Genomic DNA, 1,352 nt, shown 5'->3' with positions numbered 1-1,352 from the left:
AAGTGATCTTCCCACCTCAGCCTCCTGAGCTGAGATCTTACTTGTGCACTATCACACCCAGCCAATTTTTTGATTTTTATGTAGAAAAGAGGTTTCACTGTGTTGCCTTGGCTGGTCTTGAGCTCCTGGGCTCAAGTGATCCTCCCACCCTGGCCTCCCAAGGTGTTGGGAATATAGGCATGAGCCACTGTGCCCAGCCTGTTATTACCTTATTTTAAAGAATTAGGTAATTATTGTACTAGTTGTGACATACAATGTTGGTCTCAATATATTTCTTCTTTTTTCTTAAGCAGATGAAGAACATGGAGAACCGCCATGCAATGAGCTCCCAGTACAGGATGCATTCTTACTACCCGCCTCCCTCTTACCTGGGCCAGAGCGTGCCCCAGTTCTTCACTTTCGAGGATGCGCCCTCTTACCCGGAAGCCAGGGCGAGCGGTAGGTATCTGGTCATACAGACTGGATTTGGGGTTGAGAGAGGATGGCTATCCAGTACTGGGTCATTAGCTGTCTCTAATGGCTTAGCTGTTAGTAATTGTTGGAAAGTTTATTGCTGTGTGAAGCCTGGATAAGTATCCTTTAAAGAATTTAGTTATGAAATGACTTTGCTTTGCTTGATTCTTAATACTATGCTTTTTTTTTCCTTTCTGGATTCTTAGAGTGACAGGAGTAAGATGAGAGACTCCCCTTTGGAAGCTAAAAATGTATTTTATAGAGGATCAATATGAAATACAGGGGCACTTTAAATGTGATTCAAGACCTGGTATTTTTTGTGAAGTGAGTTTCTGTATATTGAAAACTCATTTCCCAAAGACTTTCATTTTAAAATTGAAGGCATATTCATCTTTTGGGGGAAAATAACATAATAAAACATTTTTGAATACAATAGATCTCAGAGTTTATGCAGTAGCAATGCAAATAACTCTGATATAATGGCTTTGAAATAAAAAATGACTGTTAAATGAATCAAAACACTTTGAAATACATAGTTCCTCAACTTCAATTTTAACATCTCCCAGCATTTTCACTGTAGTGAGAGGCAGTTCTTTACAGCTGCTGCGTTTGCAGATCCCGTGTTTAAGTTCCTTAGAGTTAAGTATCCTCTTTTGATGTAGGAAAGTGAGAAACATACACAATAGGCAGTAAGTGGATATCAGGGCAGTAGTGAGTGTCTTGGAAGAGAAACCAATCTAGGGGAACTTACTCTGTACTAAATAAATGGATATGTTCATTTTCTAAATAACTTGACTCTCTAGAGAACTTAGAGAATGAGAATCAGAACCATGCTTTGATTTCCAAATTCAGAGCCATAAAGTCTAAAATAGCTTGGCAAGGTATGCTTTATTTACCAT

General features: G+C 39.0%; 1 protein-coding gene across 1 annotated transcript in view; it reads left to right on the top strand.

Moving 5' to 3' along the window:
* DMRT1 (doublesex and mab-3 related transcription factor 1) overlaps nucleotides 1-1,352 on the top strand; it is a 144,639-nt gene that overhangs the window by 90,020 nt on the left and 53,267 nt on the right. Inside the window, exon 4 of the mRNA XM_011970127.1 lies at nucleotides 294-438. Within this exon, the coding sequence (XP_011825517.1) occupies nucleotides 294-438 (145 nt within the window). The remainder of the gene's footprint in view (nucleotides 1-293; nucleotides 439-1,352) is intronic.

Source organism: Mandrillus leucophaeus, unplaced genomic scaffold, assembly GCF_000951045.1.
Source record: "Mandrillus leucophaeus isolate KB7577 unplaced genomic scaffold, Mleu.le_1.0 Scaffold93, whole genome shotgun sequence".
In the NCBI taxonomy this organism is placed as follows: Eukaryota; Metazoa; Chordata; class Mammalia; order Primates; family Cercopithecidae; genus Mandrillus; species Mandrillus leucophaeus.
This window is presented reverse-complemented; position numbering and strand designations above follow the sequence as displayed.